Source organism: Cryptotermes secundus, unplaced genomic scaffold (assembly GCF_002891405.2).
Source record: "Cryptotermes secundus unplaced genomic scaffold, Csec_1.0 scaffold58, whole genome shotgun sequence".
Classification (NCBI taxonomy): domain Eukaryota; kingdom Metazoa; phylum Arthropoda; class Insecta; order Blattodea; family Kalotermitidae; genus Cryptotermes; species Cryptotermes secundus.
The window spans coordinates 518546-538765 of record NW_019734309.1 but is presented as its reverse complement, the minus strand read 5'-3'; the positions used below and the strand labels follow the sequence as shown (position 1 = coordinate 538765).

Genomic DNA, 20220 nt, shown 5'->3' with positions numbered 1-20220 from the left:
TTCTGCCAGTCTATAAAGCAAGCACATAGTTCATCTATCTCCAAAGTTCGTTCTGCTATAATTCTCATCATCCCAATTGCATCCCTGGTTCCTTTTTCTCTTCTAAATCCAAACTGATCCTCTCCAAGTATATTCTCTATTTTCCTTTCGATCTTCTTTTAAGTATCTTTGCTTATATCTTTGCTGTACGAGTATGTGCAATAAGGCTTATTGCGCGATGGTCGCTGCATTTTGTGGCTTTTGTCTTTTTCTTTAAGGCAGTCATTGTCGCTTCTGTAAAGTCCTTGGGCCACTCCCAACACACAAATACACTCCCAAATAATATTCGCTGATTGCGGTTAGGTCTTTGTAAGGCACCCAACCTAGTATCTGTCTTCCTTCCCTCACCTGAGGACGGAAACAGTCCAGTTTCCGAAACGTCTTGTTTTCTAGTTTCTGGCATACCGGACGAAGGGCAAAGTTCAAAGACCCAGTAATTCTGAACTTTATCTTTGGTTGCTATCCCATAAAATCGACGAGTGTCTGTGAGATTTACGAAAAGTGGGGCAAAGATACGCGAATCCAGTAATCAGTATTTGCTGACAATAAGGTCGTTCCCTAATCGCTGTAGGCAGCTGGAAACTTGTGCAGCCTCTGGCCCGTAAGGAGAGCTCGTGATAAGGGCGGCTGAGTAGTTTGCCCGCTCTTTAACCCGGAATGGCTCGCGCGATAACTGCAACGGTATCCTCAGTTTGTCAAGGCCAGTTTGACAATCGGTTGTCTTCTCACGAGCCCCTGCTTTTTTTTTTTAATGACTCACGGAGAAACAAACAGCTGGACATAGAATCACAGCGGTCGCATGGTTTTTGCTAGGGCACGTGACACAGTTACGTCAGTATTGTGGTTTGCGGTACGCTATCGGCGTAATTAGAGGGAATCTTGCTTCATCTTCAAGTAGATTTTCCACAGCTGGTAAGTATGATTTGTTAGGAAAATGCCGTAAGCCCTCGCTAATCCGGTTACAGTTAGCCTGAATGTGGGGTAATTCGGATCGAAATATGAAAAGTGCTGTTATCAGGTGAGTACATGCTTTAAAGTCACATATGGCATTTAGGAAGGCAAACGAGTCATTTGTCTGTTCAGGCAAAACTTGAGACAGTTTTTTGAAACCTGCATTGTTATTACATTCAGAAAGAAATAGAACTTCTGGGTCTTCAATAGATGAATAAAAGTACTGTCTTTTTATAGTTCTTAAATAAAGGCTGTATAGAAATATTTTCATTTATTTACTTTCACAATAGATGACTGTGGTTGCGGTGCAAGGGTCAAGAAGGCCGACCCCTTATACATTCATTCATTTATCAACACTACTTGTATCATTAACTTTTCCATTAATTTCTCTTCTAAATTTGTCTTTTTTGTCTTTTGGGGCTACCTTTCGTGTCACTAATCCGGATGCCCCCCCCCCCGTTACTCCTGATTAGCGAGGGTTTACTGTAATTAATTCTCCCTTATTTTGTGGGTAATTTTATGATACTCTTAAATATGTAGACTGTTTAGTTGGATTGGTTGTTATTGATGAATTCGAAAGACCTTGTGATGAACCCCAACAATAAACCCAACCACTCAACTCGACGCCGCTTGCCACACTGATTCAAGAAGGATGTGTGAGGAGACACTTAGCGGTATTTCGATGTACTCATAACCATTCGCGCGCAAAATTCAAATTTCGTTAACTTTTGGATTGCCCGACGTACAGGGCAGTTGAGAGCACACGGACGAGAGTGGAGCATGTCCATTGGGACAGAGGAGTACAGAGTGATTGAAGTGGCAGTTTCTGTGTCGAGATCCGTTGCTAGGAGACGACTAGTGGAAACAGAATCCTAGTGCGTGTGCAACGTTGAATTGGAAAGTGTGTACATCAGCGGTAGTGCTGTATTGCTTCTAGTAAATAATGAAGAGAAAGATTGTAAGCAAGGTTCCAATAAATCCAATCATCCGAAATATAACCCGTCATTTCGTCACGCGTACCATCCTACACGCGACAATATTATTGCTGCTTGTGTATTCATATCAGCAGGAACGTGTTTACCTAGCCGTTGCCAAACAACATTATAGCAGATACACATATAAGGGGAATTGTGGAAGGCGGTGTTTTTGTCTGGAGTCCGACCCGAGATCCTACTGCTCAGGACTAGAGGCGGTGTGTGTGTGGAAAGGGCAGTTAGTGGGTGAGTGAGTGCCCGCTCGAGCCCCCCCCCCCAGGAATGGGAGTGACCAGTAGTCGCCAGACCCATCCTGTTGTAGAAGAGGAGGCTCCATTTTAAAACACCAAAATGTCGTGGGAAGAACAAAAATGTCGGGGCCCGAAACCAAGATTGACTGTGCTGGCGAAAGCCACCATTGATATACCCTATCAACCTGCTCAGGACCGTGGCTAGCAGTCAGTCACAGCGCGCAGAAACCGTGGCGCTTCTCTGCAATATTCTGCCTTTGAGGCCTCATGTCACACGTTGCATATACAGGAGCTGAGCAATATATTGGAAACACTGCAGATACTGTCCACATTTCTTTATTAATATGGTGCTTGAACACCTTTTGCCTTCTGAGCAGCCACATTCCTTCTTGGACTTGTCCCGTACAAGTTCTGCACGGTCTCTGGCGGAATTTTATACCATTCTTCCTGAAGAGCATCTCCAAGTTGCTTTAGAGATGGTGGAGATGGGAGCCTGTTCCTCGCTGTAGCCTCCAAAACTAACCAGTGTGGTTCAGTAATGTTCAGATCTCGTGATTGGGATGGCCAGGGAAGATGCTGAAGTTCACCTTCATGCTCTTCAAAGGAAGATAACTCCAGCTTTGTGAATGGGGGAATTGTCGCCTGGGAAACTGCATCGTTGTTCGGAAATAAAGCCTGGATCATGGGATGCGGCTGATTACCCAACCTGTTCACATACTCACTTGTAGTTTCTTTTGTTGCTAGTGGGGTGGGACTAAGTCCCTTGAACTGCGGCCACTTCTGGCCTACTGTACCAGCCCCAGATGATAGGTGAGGGTGATTGTGGAGCAATTGGTGGAATGAAGACTGGCAGGGGAGACCGAAGTACTCGGAGGAAACCTGCTCCAGCTCCACTTTTTCCACCACAAATCCCATTTGATCAGACCCGGGATAGAACCCGGGCTGCCGCTGTGGGAAGCCAGCTGTGGCGCGTCCGTGAAGGGTAATAATGGGACCAACAAAATACCACGATATTGCTGCACAAATCATTACAAAACCTCCCCTGTGTTTCACTGTTGGACCCAGGCGGGCATTGCGGATTGCAGGCTTCTGTGGGTGTTCTCCAAACGTAAACTCTTCCTGATATAGGGAACAGTGTGAAGGACGACTCATCTGACCATATCACACGCGCGTTTCCAGTTGTCTGATGTCCAGGTTTTATGGTCATGACACCACCATTTACACGTCTGAGCATTAGTTTCGGTAATAGTAGATATAGCAACTGCAGCCCGACTGTGGACGTTGGATTTGTGAAGCTCACGTTATACAGTTTTTGTGGAAACTGGGTCTTCAAGACGAATATCCAGTTTTGCTGTCCTGTCACCTGTGCTGCTGTAGTTGTGTGATTTTGCGGCCCAACGTACGACGATCTCTTTATCAACGTTGATTTCCGCCCACTGTTCCTCCTCGTTGATTTCTTTCCTTGATTCGTGCATGCCGGCGACATAACCTCAGAAACTGTCGCTCTCTGTGCACCTAATAATGTGGCACTTTCTATAACAGATGCTGCAGGAACCATCTGTCTTCTTTCAAAATCGGACAGATCTCCCATTTTCCAACTCTTTCACAGGACTGTCACTCAACGCAGTCACAAATACACTTACACGAACACTACAAAATGTAAATAAACGGAAGAACTTTCAGTGTTGCCAACTGAAGTTCTTTCAGTATAGCCAACACAAATTATATTCCCAAATTTCCAAGCGTTTCCATTATTTTGTCCGCCGTTCGTATGTTCATATGGTATTGCAACAGCCGTCTCTTCTGGCTCCTCTGTTCCAGCTTTCAGGAATTATGGGGTTGTTGATGTCATAAGACCACTTTTATTCCTTTCCAAAAGAACGAATTTGCCCGCAGAGTGTGTGCATGTTGGAGAGCGTGCTGAGGGAAGCACTGGATTAACGAGGAGGCTGGGGAAAGTTTCGTCGTGAGTGTCACAATCTGTGCTCTTCGCGAAATAATGTTGGAACGATAACATCTAAGATTTAGGATAGCTCAGCCGGTTTACCGACGGACTACGGGCTGGGTTGCAAGGGTTCGATTCTCGGCATGGCAAGATTTCTCTCCACGGCTTCCAGACCCGTTCTGGAGCCCACCCAGCCTCATCCAGTGGGCGCCGAGGTTGTTTCCCCAGGGATAAAGTTGTCGGGGGCGTGAAGATGGTCATCCACTTCCGCCTGGTGTCGAGATCAAGAATGGTGGAGCTGTACCTTCACTCCTGAATATGTCTTCATGGCATGACAACTTTACGTTTACGTGGAGTCCAACTGGGTCCACTCGGCACGGCGGCCGGTTGATTATGATGATGGAGAATTTGGTGGAATTAAGATTGGCAATGGAAACCGAAGTACTCGGAGGAAACCTGCCCTAGCGCCATTTTGTCCACCACAAATCCCACTTGACCAGACCCGGTATCGAACCCTGGCCGCCGCGGTGGGAAGCCAGCGACTAACCACTTGAGCTATGGCGCGGCCTTTACGTTGACCTCACGATCGAGCCCAGATTGGTGAGATGGGTAGAGCATTTAGCATGCACGGAGAGAACAAGAGTTCTGGTAGGAGCATATGAAGGGAAGGAGCATCAGATGGTGTGAACTGAATTCATTCGTCAGTCCCCAAAATGTACGGATCACGCTTACTTAGTGAGGCAGTTCTGTGTGGTATCAGTAGTACCAGGCCGAGCTAGTGTTGCGGGGGTCACGGGGTCGAGGGGTACTCGCAGATCCACGATAAAGAAACAGGAAGTTGGAAAGGAAAAATATACAATGTTTTATGTGCGTAGCTAAGAGAGGTGACTGATAAGTGGTCGGTTAGTCGGTTAAATTGCTGCTGGCCCTCGCCAGCACAGTCATTTTGGTTTCAATTCCAGTATGGATCCATGAACAGGAGTTTTTTCTTTTATGGATGTGTGCCGCGTTTTCGACGAGATTATGTGTCTGACTGCTACTGGTCACTCTGACTTCGAGCGGACAGTCACTGACACCTCTTGTGACTAATTTGACTGCTAAATTTCCACTATTCCTCTCCAGGACTGTGATTCTTGGTTCCGAGCCACACGGGGTCCATGTCTCATGAGAAGCGGCAGAACCGTGCTGTTGCATGCAGTTAACACAGGGTGTTCAAAAACAAAATTATGGGAATTATTAATCACCTAATTTCCTTTTACTGCAGTTTGATACATATTGAAAAAAAAGCTTTGGTGTGTATGCCAGATCAAATCACTGAAACAATACAGTTTGTGTGGCCGCACGGAGCCCCGAAGCATTGCTAAATATCTACCAGACTAGACGGCATCGCTTCCCAGAAGGCTAAATTTGGACGAGCGGGAATTTATCAGCCGCATGTGTCTGGGATCAGGCTGCACAAGCTTCATTATAGGGGAGGTCATCGGTAGTTTACAGGGACGCTACAGGGTGTGGCCGAAATTCCCGGTGCTCACTCGTACCTCGGACTCAACCCTCATTGCGTTCTGAAAACAGGCCATAGGTCTTAAAGTCGCAAATGGGTATACTGTGGAGCCAGAGAAACAGGCGTTGCTAGGTAATGCCCGCACGCAACAATAGAGAACGTGCCACGATACGAGATGTGACGCGTACTGACGTTACTGTGGAACAGTTGAGCAAACACATTTCCGCCCAAACGAATGCACGCAAAAATAGAGCTGTGTTTTGTGTGTTGTCCATGCCGAGGGGTTATAAAAAGGACAAAGAAGATCGTTTGAGTTACTTGAGTTTCGAGACACCAGCCTGAAAGGATTTGAGCTTGGGAGCAGAGGAATTGAGGCATCAGAATTATTGAGTGCAGTTCAGTTGAGAAGTGAAAGTCTGTATACAGTACCGCGATATCTGGAGCGTGTAACTCATCGAGACTGTTGTTAGAACCCGTTGCCAGGAAAAGGATAGTGGAGACTATAATAGACTAAGGACACTGCAAGTTGCGGAGGTTAGCGGTAGCGCTGTGTTGCTTGTAATATCGAGTTGAGTGTATAAGTGCAGTAAATCCAAACTAATCCAAGCCACGTCTAACAGTTACACCTACACGTGACAGTATAAAACGTAAAATACGTGATTAGAACCTGGAAGGAACATTAATTTCTCGACATATCTTCCACCAACATTGATACACTTGTTCCATCGCTTTACCAGTGCGTCGAAACCCTCAGCATGGAAGTCTTTTGGCTGTTGTCTCAGCCACTTCCGCACCAGGTCGGGCATCACCCGTGACTTTCGAACGTCCTTGAGAGAATTTCTCGACCCAGTTGTGAATCGCTTTACGCGACAAACACTCCCACCGAAACAGAATTTCTTTATAGATATCCTTTGCATTGAGTCCTTCTTCCCACACACAAACGCACAACATAACGATACTCTTCGGTATCTTACTCCTCAAGCACGGTCGCCATTTTGACTACTGAAACCAGCCTCTGAACATGCGCACGCGCGTCTGATACCCAGACCATCATGAACCTGAACTGTGCTGCTACCCAGTGATACACATAGAAGACCAATTACGTCCATCACTTCTCTTTTATTTGCTTAAATTTTTGACCTGTTTACTGATCCGTCTTAAGATGGTTACATTTCTGGAGTCCGGGGCTCACGCTCATATCCAGACATTTCAATCCGAAATCCTTTCTTGTCTTACAATATATAAATGAACATAAAATAATACATTATTAACTATATTAAAACAAGTAAGTAAATTAACGTTTGGCCATGAATGGCCCACTCGATGTAGCAATGGCGTACGCGCTGGTTTGCCGGTGTTCGATCCCCGGCAGTGTAAGATTTTTCTCTTCACACCGTCCAGACTGTGTCCCGCCTAGCCTTCTATCCAGTGGATACCGCGATGTCTTTCCCAGGAGTAAAGAGGATGGGGCGTGAAGCTGACTTCACCTCTATCTAGTGCAGAGGTCACGAATCCTATACGTCTTCATGGCATATTGCTTTTTTACTTAAGCACAAGCATAATTTCACTTATAATGTTAACGTTCTTTATTAAAGAGTTACGTCTCAAGGCATTACAGCATCACGGTATGTTAAACATGTGACAGGCCGTGGAGGCCCAGAGGGTTGTGAGACGTCGAGTCACCCACATTTTCCAGACAGTCGGCTCACAGATGGCGGTTTGGTCAGCCTTACGCGGCGGCCACACTTTACCCCCAGGAAGATTTCTGGTACTCATTTCTGTTAGAGGCTAAGTCGGCCCCAGGGCCATAGTGCGGCTGGAAGGATTAGGTAAATTGAAAAAAAAATATCCTGTGACCTCATCGGGACTGAAACTTCGACCTTCCGGGTTTGTAGCATTTGTAGAAGTCCGAATTTCGAAATCGGAAAGTTAGGCGCCCATGTCTCATGGGTGTTAATGGGGCTGTAAGAAGTCTTAGAAGTGGTGGGCCGAGCGGACAACTGCGTATGATACAATTAAATATTTGCAAAGGTTCGAGACTGGCTGGGGGGGGGGGGTTGTTTCCCCCTCGGAGCCGAACCTGTAATGATAATGAAATCCGTGATCTCGTGACGACGCAAGCCGAAAGAGCACCACGCCCGTGACAAAGTAACTATCTCCTAACTGTACGCTCCCAGTCTTTTGTTTGTACGGAAATCGATATAAACTTGCCCTTCTTGCTGTCCTGCCGAATGTCAGTCAGGTGCCTGCTCCTGCCAGGAGCCGCAACGAACTTGTGCTTCTCTGAACAGTAGATGATCAGGAGACAGGTCGTAATGTGTTGTAATGCGTTGCCATAGTTACGGAAGTGGTTCGGCTTGAGTGTTTCAGCAAGTGAGGCTGTGAGTAGCAGCTGTGACATACGAATTTATGGATTTGCTTATTTACCGTTTATTGATTGGCAGTATATCAGTTTGCTTATTCAGTGATTGGATTTTTCTTGACCCACTTTCATTATTTTGAGATACAGAAGGAGGCTTACGGAATCACCTCGCTGTCTGTCCTTCTGGGTGTTTGAGCTTATGAGACTTACGAGGTGGCCTTGCTGTCTCTGTATCCCGCAGAAGTCTTGTTAGGAGGCTTATGACATCACCTTGCTGTTCGTCCCCCCACCCCTAATTTTTTGGTTTTGAATGTGGTCGGTGTCACATCGAAGGAAAGTAGATGATAAGTTCTTCCCAGAAATTATTTTCTTTATACTTATTCTGTGTTTATATTGTGACATGTAGACCCATTGCCAATTGACAGCTGTGTAGACAAGCGACAGTAGAACAGCTCTGTGGATACGTTTTTTCCTCGGCAACCAGAAAACACGCAGTAATGGAAGAGACGTTTTCTGCGCGGTCCGTGCCGGGGCTGTATAACGAGGACTGGTAGTTCAGTTGAGAGTTGAGTTCAAGGCATTACCCCGTGTGGAGGCGGGGTCTAATACCTCCACCGTGACCCTGCGAGTCATAGGAGGCGATGAAAAGGGAAATGTCAATTCTGAGACAGTAAAATATGGTCGCGAGTCCCAAGGGACTCGGACCCGAGTAAGCCTGCGCTGGCAAGGGCCAGCAGCATATACAAAAGACAGACCCGTCCTCTCGTCAGAGAAGGCGCCCAACAGAAACAAGACCGTAACTGTCAAACGGTAATAATTAATTTGGGGCTCGACACCAAGGCTTACTGACTGACTGACCGTCAGTCGCAATGTGACTTTGACTTGACTTGACTTGACTTCAGAGTTGTAGATGTGAGAAGTGAGAATCTGGTAGCTGAGGTCGGGGAGAGTTCGGGAACCCAGAGGAAGGGGGACATCCGCCGTTGGAAACCGATACCAAGCAACGGCTAGCGAAGACTGAGAAGACTATTATGTGTGCTGCAGTTACAGTGATGTTTGGAGCAACTAAGTGAGACTGTCGTAGTTCTTTGTAGTTACTTTGTGCAAGTTTTCAATAAATCCAGTTACCAAAACAAAATTCTTCCCTAGTCACACTCAGTCACGTGGCAGTATCTTTACATATCTAATTATTTGCTTTTTAAGATGCAGAGATAATTGTGTCTACCATCTGTTTTAACATAAAGGAAACTGCTTTATTTCCCACACGGCGTATTAATGTTTAGTAATATTCAAGAAACATGTTTCCTTAAACGTGATTAAACGGCCGATATTTATAATACCGACGCAGTGTATTTTCTGAGAGGCAAATGTTCTGTAGGTGACGGGCTTAGATTCCCACCCTTCTGTGTAGTGGGTGCTGGGGGCTGTTTCACCAAAGATAAAGTGGCCAGGGTTAGTACCAAGGCTAGGGATATGGGGACCCGTACCTCCATTTCGCCACATCCTGATGGAAGAATTTGAGGAAGCATTGTGGGCGTACCTAGGAAAGAGGAAGCCACTGCTAAGTAACGGCAGGGAAGACGTGGCTGTGGACACATTTGTGTGTAATGGTGAACTGTGAAGTGTAGTCATGTGCTGTATATAAGTGTGTAGTAAATCCAGTGACCAATCTAAACCACGTTTATAGTCACTAAAAACGTGACAACTGGTCAGAAGTGGAATTGAATGGAGTTGTTGGATTGGAGACCGCAGGAGACAGGTATGCTGGCCGAGGTGAGGGCTGAAATAGGAACCAGAGTAGAAATGATGGGCTAGCGGAAAAATGTGTAAACAACGGAAGGCAGAACAGAGACGGACCAGGAGCTATGGGGTATGCCCTCATCTGTGCGCCCATGTGCCCCCGTGGTGATGGGTAGTTCCCCGTATTCGTGTGTAGCTGTTCTTAACGGAAGGAACCACAGCGGGTTTCGTCAGCAATTTTTATCACACCTGAAGATGACCAATATTGGCCGAAAGGTGTAGTGATGTAGAAGTTTCGGAAAGTGGCGGGGAACTAGCAAGTAATGCTGCAACACAGTCTCCCCCTCCCCTCCCCTCCCCTCTCTCGCCCTGAATTGAAGTTTGCGTCTCATGCTAAGTGACTGGGTATCGACGTGCCTGATGATGGATAAAGGAAAGATCTCTGAATTATTTCTTAGTAATGGCGTAGAGGGGAGCGGGGAATGTGAACAAGATTGATTGATGATGGGGAAGTTACGAAGCGTGTTCCAACCGACAGCTTCACCTGATGAGGTGCTGTGCCGGCGTTTGCAAGAAGGGACTGAGGAAAACCTCAGGATGGCCGGTCCGGCTCGTGCGCGGTGTAGATGGACAGCGGCTGCGCAGTGGGTCACACATCTGGTTCATTGTAGATGTATAAAAAGCTTAAGTAATGTCTCTCTAACTCTCTTTCGGTCTGTTATTTATCGGCATGGATAGCTCAGTCGGTATAGTGACCGTCTACAGGCTGGACTGCCGAGGTGTCGGAGTTCGAGTCCCGGTGGTGTCAAGCTTTTTCTCCTCTCCATGTCGTGCATACCTGTTCTGAGGCCCAATCCCCACCCATTGGGGAACGGGGGTAAAGCAGCTTGAGCGTGAAACTGATCACTCAACTTCAACTAGTACCGAAGTCAAGAATAAGTGGATCTATACATCTGTTCCCCCATGCGATTTTATGGCGTAGTGCTTAATTAATTCCTACCCATTGGGGAACGGGGTAAAGTAGCTGGTGCGTGAAACTGATCACTCAAGTTCAGTTAGTGCCGATGTCAAGAATAAGTGGATCTGTACATACATTTGCCGGTCACGGTAGCCGAGCGGTCTAAGGCATGTACTGTCTTAGCTCGCTTGAAAACCGGGATCGTGGGTTCGAATCCCACTCAGGGCATGGATATTTACCGTATTTACGCATGTATAGGCCGCAGCACAATTTTCAGACAAATTATAGAAAAAATAATTTTCTTGGAATATTATTTCAGGAGTATTACACTCTGTATTACTAATTATGAATATAATTTTTTTTAAATGAAGTGTGATTTCGAATATTTCGAATATAAGCAGCACCCCAGTTTTCCTCTTGAATTTTTGGCAAAAAATGTGCGGCCTATACATGCGTAAATAAGGTAGTTTGTGTGTGTGCGTTTTTCTGTGTTTGTGTACAGGTAGAGGCCTTGCGACGAGCTGATCACCCGCCCAAGGAGTCCTACCGAATGTGTAAGATCTAGAAAAACCGAAGTGAAGTTCATGGAGGTAGGCCTAGGCCCACTGGGGCTGTAGTGCCAAGGGGGAAAAAGAAATACATCTATACGTTTGATTGCCTAATGCTTAATTAAGTACAGGAACGACTTTACCTTGTTTGTGGAAGTATTTATACGTATAGTGTCGAGACTACATAGCATCGGTGAGTAGGGTTTTAGATGGAGGATGAATTGGAAGGAATTCGGAAGGAATGGGTCCGGGCCTAATATAGGTACTGTGCCGCCGTTTCTTGGGGGACTGAGGAAAAGCACAAAAATGGACGAGAATAGCCAGTCTCATAGTCAGGATTGATCTTCTGTCTTCTGGGATATAATGTCGTATAGTCCGTTGAAAGTCAACGGACGTTTCGGAGGATTATGTCGCGTCCGTCGTCAGTGTCGGGGAATAAGTCGTGAAGGAAATCGGCGTGAAAGCGGGTGGCAGACAGACATTGTCATCCGAAACGTCGGTTGACTTTCAACGGACTGCACAGCCTTATATCCCAGAAGACACGCCTCTTCATAATCACCGCTGTGAGAACCTCAAATCCTACAAAAGGTCTGAATCTTGATCTCCAGGAATGTAACCATGTACTCCCCGTATGTTATAATGAAGGACGCGTTTTCAGGAGTGCGTGGAGTCGCAAATCAGAGGCAACGTTATGCTTGTAGTGCAAGCGCGCACACAGAACACATTGCTGAATTATGTTTTGCTGTCGTTTATTGGCCCGGAGCAGTTTGAAAGTGTTGTCAGGCCGACTTTTCCCATTTCATCATTTAGACACGACATATTTTATTCCCTGTATTATTGACATCTGGACTCAGTCTCTACCTGTCGCTTCTTTTTAATGTCTGTGAGTGCACCATTGGTAATCACCGGACGCAACGCAACACTGTAACAGACATAAGTGTAATTCAGTGTGTCTTTGGGTGGCATGAGTAATAACTAATACGTGCCACCTAGTTTAGCAATAAAGAGCTCTGTATTTAGCTAGCTCAGGGGATAACTTTTGGTGGAACGTTCCATACGAGTCTCACAATAAACAGGGACTGTTTCCCCAAACAGCATTAACCACTTGGGCTTTGTAGCCGAGACGTAATGTGTGTCCTGTGAGCTACGGACTGAATTCTTATATATTATTTGGAAATGTATCTGTGTGTTCTGTATGGTTCTCACAATAAACAGCGACTGTTTCCCCGAACAGCATTAACCGGTTGGGCTTTGTAGCCGAGACGTAATGTGTGTCCTGTGAGGTACGGACTGAATTCTTATATATAATTTGGAAGTGTATTGTGTGTTCTGTATGGTTCTCACAATAAACAGCGACTGTTTCCCCGAACAGCATTAACCGGTTGGGCTTTGTAGCCGAGACGTAATGTGTGTCCTGTGAGGTACGGACTGAATTCTTATATATTATATGGAAATGTATTTGTGTGTTCCGTATGGTTCTCACAATAAACAGCGACTGTTTCCCCGAACAGCATTAACCGGTTGGGTTTTGTTACGGAGACATGTGGTGTCAGCATCACTTGTTTTCTAAGTGGATTTGGAGTACTTCCGTTCAAAACACAGGTAACTGTATGTACCATAACTAAATACTTAGCATGTTGCCCACAGAGTTTATTTACATATGTTTTGTCTCAATCAGAATCGTGTGGTCGAGGTTTGTAATGGAATCATAATATGTTCTCTGTGAGGTAAGACCTTTTGTATGAATTCATGTATAAAAGGGGATGGCTGTAGAAGATGCGGGGGAATACGGCATTTAATATAGATGTCGCCTGTTTTAGCGACAATTACTGCTGTTGTGTTGGGTGTAACAGGATGTCGTCCCTGTTTGTGTAAAGAACTCCTAGTTCTGTGAAGAGGTCGGATTATTAATAATGTTAAACATTCCCCTTACACGATGTGTATAGACGTTTCGGAGGAACATACTGCCTCTGTCCTCATAGTAAAACAAACGAAGCTAATAGGATGTAAACGGGAAGCAGAGCGAGCTGGACGTAGGGAACTCTGGGTGAGTCCTATAAAGCACCTGACGACGGAGGCAGTAAACTTCTTCCTGCCTACACGGCGTCACATCCCAGAAGATGGTCCCGAATCACAGTCAGTGCTGTGAGACCTGCAAATTCAATATTTGCTTTCTACTCAAGTGCTAGTTTAATTCTAGATGTAATGTGGGAGGGTAACTCTGGTGTTTCGTGCCTCTAGTCTGCATATAATAGTAGCTTCAAATTTTGTATTTAATTTTAAAATCTCTTGTTGCTGTGTGTGTGTGTGGGTGTGTTAATGTGTGTCATGTTCTGCAGTTTCACAGGTCTGCCAATGGTGGATCACAAAATATTGACTGATGACCAGATACTGGAAATTTCATAACGGGATTGTTTTAGTTGTAGTCCAGTAGGTAGGCACTGTGCTACAAGGCGATAGATCGAGGGTTCAATTCCCGAAGAGGTCAATGGATTTTTCAGTTGACCTAATCTTTCCAGCCGCACTGGGGTCTTGGGGTCGACTCAGCCTCTAACAAAAATGAGTACCATGAATCTTACTGGGGGTATTATTATTTTTTATTACTAGTGGGGGTGGAACTATTTCTGTTTTATTATTGCTAGTGGGGTGGGACTAAGTCCCTTGTACTGCGGCTTTTTCTGGCCTATTGTGCCAGCCCCAGATGATAGGTGAGGGTGATTGTGGAGCAGTTGGTGGAATGAAGATTGGCAGGGGAAACCGAAGTACTCGGAGAAAACCTGCCCCAGCTCCACTTTGTCCACCACAAATCCCACTTGACCGGACTCGGGATCGAACCCGGGCCGCCGCGATTGGAAGCCAGCGACTAACCGCTTGAGCTTGGCGCGACCAGACTTACGGGGGTTAAAGGGCGGCCGGTCGGAGCGTAAGGCTGACAACCTCACCGCCATATTTGAGCCGACTGTCTGGAAAATGTGGAAACCTCGGCGTCTCACAACCTTATGGACCTCCACGTCCTGTTACAGGGAGAGCCTTACCTTTTTTTTATTAGAAACAACACGCAGTATTTCTTTCTTATGAACAGTTTCGGAACTGTACAGTGAAATAGCTCTGGCTCGGAAACCGTTCGGAATAGGATACTTATGCATATACACTTTTGTGCTTAGAATGACAGATACCACGTGTATGATCTCCCTCTATAGTGTAGATGCTGAAAGCATGGTTAAGCAACCCAAAGAGGAGGTCTGGTCGTACCCTCAGACTGACGGTCTTTGTATCATGTCCTCGCATTGATCAGACCCTGTGATGTGCAGTGTATTTTAACCAAGAGTGTTTGCTATTCTAACATTGTGGCTTTTTGTTTTTTCTCTTGCAGTATTCCTTTACCGTTCACTTCCATCCTTCAGAAGGTAACCTTGACCACCAGGAGCCACCAGAGGTTCCTCCACCTTTACCTTCTCGGAACCGTCCTCTGGTGTCCCCTGTTCAAACACCTGGCGCTCCGCCTCCATTACCCCCACGCCACTACTGCCCTCACTTGCAATGTGCTGATGGTGGTGAGTCTTTGGGCGTAGAGAGCCTCCATAACGCGCATTTGTCGCCGACTAACCACTATGTAAGTAACACGTGCTGACGTCACATTGCTTTAGTAGTTTGGTCTGCTTGCTTTGTGGGTATGTTCAGAATGGGATTGATTACTGTCCGTACGTGTTTAACCATTTAAAGCACGGTGGTAACTGTTTGTTCCACCGTGCCCCCCCTACTAATTTGTATTTATGTGTTGAAAATGATTTTTATAGCAAACAGCTATGGCAGCAACTGGCTGGCTTTTGCGATGTGTTGAAGGTGGGATAGGAACTCAGTTTGTTTTAATATTATTTAAATGAACTGCAGAGTATTTTTGTTTTAAATATGTGTACTACACTTGATGAAGATGTTTGTAGCGGACTGGCCTGTTTTCACGTCACAGGGGGACACACCATGACGATAAACCGTAAAGTTGAAGCTTTTGAGATCTGGTCATGCCCCAAGAGGGGCTCTGGTAGTTGCGAAGTGGCCTAGAATGCAAAGGCGTGTTAATCTTCGTTTGCAGCAGCACCAGTGTGCGCCATCAGGAAGCGGAAATCCAGGCAACTGCCCCACCTCCACCGGCGCTTGAAAGATACCACAACTGAATAAAAAAAGAACTCCGTCGCCTGTATTCCGCAAGCGAACTATACCGACCGAGCGACCGCCGCTTTTCGCCGAAGTTAGTGTCAACTTTTGCGGATAGAGGGTGTCATCTGGTCAGCGCAACGGGTCTCCACGGCCGATAATCTCGGTGTTCTAGACCGGAGCCGTTATTTCCTTGAAAAGCTCCTCAGTTATCCTCACGAGGCTGAGTGGACTCCGTTCCAGACCAACTACTTCTCAGAAATTCTGGCAGCGCCGGGAATCGAACCCGGGACCTCTTGATCTGCAGGCAGTAACTCTGACCATTAGACCACAGAGGCCTGGATAAGAGAACGAAGCGTGCAAAACAATAAGATTTACAAGTATTTTTTGTAATAATTATTTTCCTACCCCGAATACTTATTACTCATGCTTTAAACTGTGGGTCGTGGCCCCGCAGGGGGTCTCCTTACTGTACAATGGGGCCCCGACTTCTCAATAACGATTTTGAACACAGTTGCATCCAGCTACACCTCTATAAGCCGCCAAGTCGAGAAGTTTTAGTATGCAGAGGTTTCCGGCAGCCGGGGTTGCTCAGTGTAAATGTAGGTACAGGTGAAGCTGTCCCTGTGCTCAACGAACTAAAGATTACAACATGAATGCGTATGGGGGAGTGGATGTATAGAACCCCACGTTTTCTTGACCTCGGCACTAACTGGAGGTGAGTGGTCAGGTTCACGCCTCGGCCTCTTTACCCCCGGGGAAAGAGCCTCTAATACCCATTGGATAGGAGGTTGAGTGGACCCCAGAGCCGGTCTGGACGTCGTGGAGAAAAGAAAATTCTTAACCCTACTGGGAATCGAACTCCGACCCCTCGGTCGCCCCTCCCGTAGCCAGGCTCTTACCGTAAATGTAGAGAAGGTTCTTGCTGTTGAGTTCAGGAGGATTCGAGCTGTTGCCCCAGATTGCAGGAGGATTCGAGCTGTTGCCCCAGATTGTCGCGGCTGTACATGCTTCCCTGAGTTCAGGAGGATTCGAGCTGTTGCCCCAGATTGTCGCGGCTGTACATGCTTCCCTGAGTTCAGGAGGATTCGAGCTGTTGCCCCAGATTGTCGCGGCTGTACATGCTTCCCTGAGTTCAGGAGGATTCGAGCTGTTGCCCCAGATTGTCGCGGCTGTACATGCTTCCCCGAGTTCAGGAGGGTTCGAGCTGTTGCTCTTGATTGTCGCAGCTTTACATGCTTCCCGAATGCATGCTTGGAATCGAGATATCGAAACCAGTAATAACCGCGGCAGCGAACTGCCCTGGATGTACACGGTCGGATCAGACAGACACTTACAGACTTTACGAAAGAGAAGTCGTGAAAACTATAAAACTGTAAAGTGATGCTGATGACAGAATTACGAATTTCAAGCACAGGCCGGAGGAACAAGTGACCATAAATGATACAGTGAAGATTTGCAGGGGCCAACGTGAGTGACGACAGGGCCCACACAGAACTACTTGCGATCAGCACGCTGCTCATCAAGAAAACAGTCCACCTAACTACTGCTACAGCGTATCTGTGGCACAAGCAGATTGAATAGGTTCTAACCTCAAAACATAGAAATGAAAGGAAAATATACGCAACAACCAAAAATATGTAAGATTTGAGGCTTTCACGGCGGTGACTATGAAGAATGCAGTCTTCNTCGTGTCTCACGGTGTTGTCGCTTGCAGATTTACTTATACTTTTTCTTCAACCCTGAAGATGGGGGCGATACGTTCCTCCGAAACGTCGGTTAACACCACATATACACGGTGCCAAATCCCAGAAGACTGCATTCTTCAACCAAAAATATGCTTGCCAACCTTGTGAAGTACGTTTACTCGCACGCACACACGCACGCACATGAGCCATTGGCCGGACCCCGGTCACGTGCTTGCCGGAAAGAGAATTTAGAAGGAAGCGGAACACTCAGAATTATTGGGTTTTTGGACTTTGCCCTTATTCCGGTATTCTAGAAACTAGAAAAAATGCGATCTTCAGCCACTCCATACCCACGTTCACTATTTGGAGGCCCCTTAAAACACTTCATAACATGCTTATTTTTATGGTGAAGTGCTTCACTCTCCATCTAACCCCAAAGTTTGAACAGCACCCATTGTCGGCTGTCGATGACTGCTGATTCGGTATAGCCAAAAGTACCCTGAATATGTGGAGGCTATGTGATCCATCCTCAACCTGAGGGTGTGCCGTGGGCGCAGTCAGAAGCCTAACCAGTTCAGAAACAAGCTGTTCATGACAGAATTAGTAATACCATAATTAGGCCGCGCCATAGCTCAAGCGGTTAGTCGCTGGCTTCCTACCGCGGCGGCCCGGGTTCGATCCCGCGTGTGGTCATGTGGGATTTGTGGTGGACAAAGTGGCGATGGGACAGGTTTTCTCCGAGTACTTCGGTTTCCCCTGCCAATCTTCATTCCACCACTTGCTCNTATATTTAAGCTAATATATTAAAATAACACATAATTATCAACACAATTTTATAGCCATCAAATGACAGGGCTGTGAACCTGGAATATAATTAATGCTTACTTTATTGTTTATAATTCAGCTCGATTCTTCTGTTTTTCTTGGCAAACAGATCAATAACCTCATCTAGAAAGCTGGGTTTGGACTGCAGTTTGTTTAGGAAGGACTTTTCAATGTTCATCAAAGCCAGTGATGACAACCTATCCTTGTTCTGCGAATTTCTAGTAAGCACGCTTAACTGCAAGGTCACAGATTATTCTACTGCAAACTGTGCCTTACATCTGGCAACATTGCTGGAAGCACGAAGCTGGTAGCATACCATAACGCATAGCTCAATTACAGACAACATTGACATTGAGTCAGCCAGTTAACCCAGGGGAGGGTGGAAGCGAAAGACCTGCTGCTTCCGCGCGTGTTGCAGTTTAAATTTCCCTGCATTTTGGAAGAAAATAACTGATCTATCCTGATAAATTGTTTATGTAACACATTAAAACTTGCAATATTCTCATTATATGTAATATATGTTCTCAGATTAATTAATATTTTGAAGTATGAAATTGAAAAATTGCCAGAAATGTTCTTGGTTGCTTTTCTATAGGGAAGCAATGCTTCCACCACATCCATGTACCCTACGCCCCTGGTGCCACCCCACTAGCAATAAAAAAAACATAACTCTTTGTCACAATCTTCTTTCTTTTGATTGTCACAGCCTCTACCTTCCACACTATATATGAGGGAGAATTAATAAATAGGTCACAAATGGTTATCAGAACGTAAAACATGTGACATATCCTCCACCAAAATTGATACACTTGTCTCATCGCTTTACCGGTGCGGCGAAACCCGCAGCATAGAAGCCTTTTGACTATTGTCTCAGCCACTTCGCACCCGGTCGGGCATCATCTGCGACTTCGAATGTCCTTGAGAGAATTTCTCGGCCAAGTTGTGAACCGCTTTACATGGCAAACACTTCCCACCATAAACAAAAAAAAAATATATATATATATCTTTATGAATATCGTTTGTATTGAATCATTTTGCCCACAGAAAGCACAACAGCGTTCTTTGGTATTATACTTCTGAAGGACAGTCGCCATTTTGACTACTGAAACCAGTCTTTGAACGGACGCATGCTCGTCAGCTACCTAGGCTGTCATGAAATTGGACTGTGCTGCTACCTGCTGTTGCACATAGTCTACTACGTCCATTACAGTTGTTTTAGTTCCATTTGTGACCAGTTTACTGACTCTCCCTCGTGGTGTCCATGCTGACATCATCATTAAGTAAGCAACTGAAAAACAAAAGTTAGTCCCTTCCTGTCTAGGCGGGTAATGTGCTTGTGTATTTGCTCTTTACTGTTTGTGTAAGATGGCTCTTGGACAGACATCACTTGATGGTGTGCTTTACCTTTAGCCCATTTTCATACTTAACGTCCTCACTATCAGCAACATCAGCAGTTTAAATGAGTTACGCAGGGGCAGATTTTGGGGTGGCTCAGGTTAGCACTACAGTTTCAGTGTCAGGTTGAGAGTTGCCGTGACAGGTACAGTATGCGCCAAAATATACAGTACTGAAATGAAAAGATGTCCTGTTGATACCACTGTCTATTCATGTGAAGGCCCCTTGCACGACAAAACCATCTGAAATCCTGAACAGATGGTCCAATCACCATGCCCCTGTAGTGTTCTAGGGTGATGGTAAGAGCATTGCCTTCCTCATCCTCAGTGAAATAGGGGCCTAATATACCATGTGCTGAGACAGCACACCATATTGTCACACGTGTCCTATGTAGCGGTTTCTGGACGATAACATCTGGCCGCCCAAAACCAAGGAAGCGAGTTGTCTGGTGACCACTTCCGTATGAGTGGAAATAATACTCGACTATGAATACTTTTTCCTCCTTCGAGAGACCTATTTCCAACAACAACTGCACAACACAACTTCCTTTTTACTACTGGGAACACGTGCGGCTGGAGCTGTGCCCCGTTGACAAACGCACATGCGCGTTCGAGATGTGCGAGTTTCATTACTGCATATTTTGTCGAATACTGCAATATTCTTCTGGGTTTGTAAGGCCACCTTGACCAGTGCCCTTGAGGTGTGAAATTTATATATGCCGTGATAGTTACCAGTTTGAGCAATTTTTAAAATACAGGGAGTTTTTTTAATAAAATTTACGGGTTCAGGGCTCTGCACTTCACTGCTGCCGGCGAACTGCATGCGAATTTTGTCCGTGACTCAGCATGCCGATAATATTTGGAATGAATGGAGTTTTTTACCTTTGTTTGC

General features: G+C 45.8%; 1 protein-coding gene across 7 annotated transcripts in view; it reads left to right on the top strand.

The window, feature by feature from the left end:
- The window catches only part of LOC111868402 (rho guanine nucleotide exchange factor 12), a 443237-nt gene that overhangs the window by 92460 nt on the left and 330557 nt on the right, over window positions 1-20220 (top strand). For 6 of the 7 annotated variants that reach the window (XM_023859000.2, XM_023859001.2, XM_023858999.2 and 3 more), the window contains one exon: window positions 14643-14882. The exons of the other annotated variant lie outside the window; for it this stretch is intronic. In XM_023859000.2, the coding sequence (XP_023714768.1) occupies window positions 14643-14882 (240 nt within the window). The remainder of the gene's footprint in view (window positions 1-14642; window positions 14883-20220) is intronic. 7 annotated transcript variants of the gene reach the window in all.